General features: G+C 44.7%; 1 protein-coding gene across 2 annotated transcripts in view; it reads left to right on the top strand.

The window, feature by feature from the left end:
- LOC116703996 (aryl hydrocarbon receptor) overlaps positions 1–3,755 on the top strand; it is a 12,773-nt gene extending 9,018 nt beyond the window's left edge. For both annotated transcript variants that reach the window (XM_032539160.1, XM_032539159.1), the window contains 3 exons: positions 316–457; positions 950–2,449; positions 3,234–3,755. In XM_032539160.1, the coding sequence (XP_032395051.1) occupies positions 316–457; positions 950–2,426 (1,619 nt within the window). In that variant the 3' untranslated portion in view covers positions 2,427–2,449; positions 3,234–3,755. The remainder of the gene's footprint in view (positions 1–315; positions 458–949; positions 2,450–3,233) is intronic.
- The last annotated feature ends 124 nt before the right edge of the window (positions 3,756–3,879 follow it).

Below are 3,879 nucleotides of genomic sequence, written 5' to 3'. Positions count from 1 at the left end.
CCTGTGCTTGTTGTTGTGTGTCTGTTGTCACTCTTGAAGCAATGTTACTCAGTGTCCAAAACAAATTTCTCCTTAGGGAGACTAATAAAGATACAATGATTTTGACTTTCCCTGGCTTGAAAGCACTGTGTGTGTCATGTGATGCCCTTATACATCCACAGTGAAATGGCATATATTAAAAGATTGATTTCGGGATTTTATTAATTGTTATCAAATCACTCAAACACAGAGGGATTTTAATTGGTGAATCGATTATTTTAACCCAGGCCTAGCTCTTAGTGCTGTTATTAACCTGACTACCATCACCGTCCTCAGTGATGAAGACTGGAGACAGCGGCTTCACCTTCTTCAGGCTGCTGATCAAAACAGGACACTGGTTGTGGGTTCAGGCCAACGCCAGGGTCGTCTTTAAGGACGGAAGACCAGACTTCATCATCGCTCGTCAGAAAGCCCTCACGTGAGCGCCAACTTCTTATCTTGTGCTCTTATTGTTCAAGGGCATAATTTCCAAACAGGACTTTCTTACTAAAATCTCTCTGAACTTTGTCATCTTGAAATTATAGTGCCCAACTATATTTTAGAGTTGCGCTTAAATGCCTGTTACATTTAAGCCATTGCCAAATAATTTGATACAAAGCTTATGAAGCGTATCAGCTCTGCAAAACTCTCTCTATGTTTCTCATTATGGCTACGTTTACAAAATGGTGTTGACATTTTGCGCGCAGAAGCTCGAGTTTAGATGATTACCTCTTATGAAAAGTCCTTCATGTTCTTTTAAGGTTTTTCACCTAAAAACAATTGTCAGGCGCTCAAATGAGCATTGAAACATTTTTTGCTTGATTGTGATCATTCCTTGTCTTTGAGCTTAATTAACCCTTAATTTAAGCATTTAACAGTATTTTTGGCATTTATATTAATCTTTGCTGGTTGCCCCCTTATTTTTCTGTAGAAACGAAGAAGGAGAGGAACACTTGCACCAGAGAAGAAAGCAGCTCCCTTTCAACCTCACCACCGGAGAAGGTGTCCTGTACGACGTTTCTCTGGAATCCATCCCTGGTCCCCCTGGCTCTGGTGCGCCGGGCACCACAGGGCCCGCAACAGAGAAACCTTTGGACCCCGCCTCCCTCCTGGGATCCCTTCTCAGGCAGGACCACTCTGTTTACACCCAGCCACCGAAACCCAGTCCCCCCCTCCCAATCTTCACCCAAATAGAGGACCCTGATTTTGAACAACCGCAGTCGTCCTTGGAGCAGGCCTTCCTGGACAGCCACGCTCTGCTCAGCGTGCCGGGCCAGATCCAGGCGTCACAGAAGAGGTCTGTCAAGGGGGACCGCACAACTGAGGCCATGATTGACTCGTTGGAGCAGATTTTGGGGGATATTGGGGATGGAGGGATAGAGGGTCTTGAAGTTGAGGAGAGAGAGCTGAGGGACTGGGAGAAGACCCTGGCCAGGATGAATGAAGAGAGGGAAGATGTATCGAGGAAACTGAATCAAATGCTGGCCAATGACGTGTTCTCATATGTGGAGGAGGCTCTGAGGAAAGAGACTGGAGGGTATGTGCAGGACTCTGATTTTCTGGGTTCAGTTTCTGGGTCGATTAACAGTTTGTCCATCCAAGGACAGCATCCTGGGTCTAGGTTTTCAAAAAATGAGTGCCAGCAAGGGACAGACATGACATCTGGCTTTGCAGAGCACACGCAGCTGGGAGATGGTCCTTGTGGTGTTGGTTGTTCGACTGGACTGAAAGGTCCTTCTCATGGTGTACCTCACACACAGTGTCTTAACGCTCACCAGGGACACGCCTCTTCCCTGTGGCCTCCAAGCAGCAATCACCACTCTGGCAACCAAATGATTTCAACACAATCCTGCCACGCTGCAGTGACACAACACTCGTGGCTTCCATCTGTTCAACACACCAACAACTTCCATAACAACTGCCATCAATCTGGCTTGAACCACAGTGTACAATACACGGGTTCACATCCGACTTGCATAGGGCCACAGCTCCAGAGCCCATCAGTGTGGCAACAACAACAGCAGCCGCAGAGTTTTCACAATCGCACACTGACACATTCCTCGACCACACCAGGCGACGTGAACTCAACGGCTCAGTCGTTCCACCCGGAGATGCAGAGCTTGTACGGCAGCTGCATGTATGAAAAAAGAGAAGCTACTGCTACTGCCACTGTTCCTACCGGACAGACCGGGCCCCTCCTGGGACCTTCGTGCTCCGGAGGAAGCACAAACGCTGCCTTTTACATGCCCCATCTGGGCATCGCTGTCGGAGTCTTTAACCAGGGGATGATGCAGTCGTCTGCGGCTGGCTGTACAGATGTGGGCAACATCAGCTTAGTACACCCGGGTGGAGACAACTCTGGCCTGGGAACAGCTCCGTCAGAATATCCTCCTGTAAACGGATCGTAACAGTCAGAAACAATGAAGCTCAGGTAAAAAAAAAAACCTGCTATTAGAAACAAATTTTTAGGACCATCTGGAAAGAAATGGCTCAAATTTCAGTCTTGATCCAGATGGCTATAGTTTGTCTTGGAAAACACAATATTTAGGCCTCAGGCAGCTCTGGCCTTGTTTTGATGAGCCTCTCCTCCATTTTGGCTGTACAGCAAAGAGAGGCAGACCGAGAGTTGTAAAGTGAAGATTTTTAAACGTCTCATTTACTTTCTGCACAAGGTGAAGGGGATGATAGTTGGAGCATTTTCAAGACCTGAATGTGCATGAAACTCACAAAAACAGTTTTAATCCACATTGCGTTATTAAACATCTGGTTCTTTGATGTAAAAGTAATTGGTTTTAGAGGTGCTGGTAGGCAGGTTTTTGTTTTTGATACCCCCCCATGATTGTTTCCAGTCTTGATGAGTAGTCTTTACTATACTTAGCTTATATACTTTTATTAAATAAGCTAGTTATCTGGCTGCTGTCTGTAGATTCATATTTACTGTCCCGACACAAAAGTGGTATCAATCTTCTTTAGTTAGAATAAAAACTGCCATAACAAAAGCCAAGTAGTCATTGTGAAGAAATTGCGTGTCACAATTTTATCAGCAAACCACTCAAATCCCCAAATAGTCTGCACTGATTAGATACCAGATCAGATTTCTCCTCCTCCGATTGTCAGGAGGTATGATAACGTGGACCTAACCTCCTACAATCTGATCCGTCTGAAGGTTGAAGTTTTCAGGATTATCACAGTATTTCAACGCTCTTCTTCTACAGATCCCCAAAGTTCCCCCTGAACGGTGCAGTTGACCCGTTTGCCCTCCGGTCCTGCGGGGAGCGTCAACCTTTTCCCAAAAAACGTCTCAAAGTCGCCTCTGCAACTCGCCCAGAGACTCTGACTGGACTGAGAGTTACGCACGGGTATGACGAGGCGTTTCCCTTTTGCGATACTGATATTTTATAGATGTGTCTGACCTTCTCTTTTCAAACTAAAATACTTTTGCTGCATTATAGTACTTTTTTTCTGAATTTTTGACAGAAATGTTTATCAAACAAACTTAACCAATAATGAGCTTTGCGCACATATTCATGCCGCAAGTAACCAACAATGTGGTGAAGTGCCCTGTCAGCTGATTGGAATCTGGACCCAACAAGATTTTTGCAAGTGGACTTGAAGAAATCATGACTACAATATTTCTATATCACATAAAGTGTAATATAGACTCTCCTTATAGAGGAGCAGTTTAACTTTTCCTGTTCGTCACAATGTGAGTTTGTGAACTCTGTGTTGTTCTGTAATGTCTAGTTAATTCATTATTAATTGCTAATATGCAGTTTATATCATTGTGATTCTTTTTTATCATTATTTTTGGGGCATTTTAGGCCTTTCTTCTTGTAGGACAGCTGAAGACATGAAAGGGGA

The sequence above is a fragment of the Etheostoma spectabile genome, chromosome 16, assembly GCF_008692095.1.
Source record: "Etheostoma spectabile isolate EspeVRDwgs_2016 chromosome 16, UIUC_Espe_1.0, whole genome shotgun sequence".
NCBI classification, from domain to species: Eukaryota; Metazoa; Chordata; class Actinopteri; order Perciformes; family Percidae; genus Etheostoma; species Etheostoma spectabile.
This window is presented reverse-complemented; position numbering and strand designations above follow the sequence as displayed.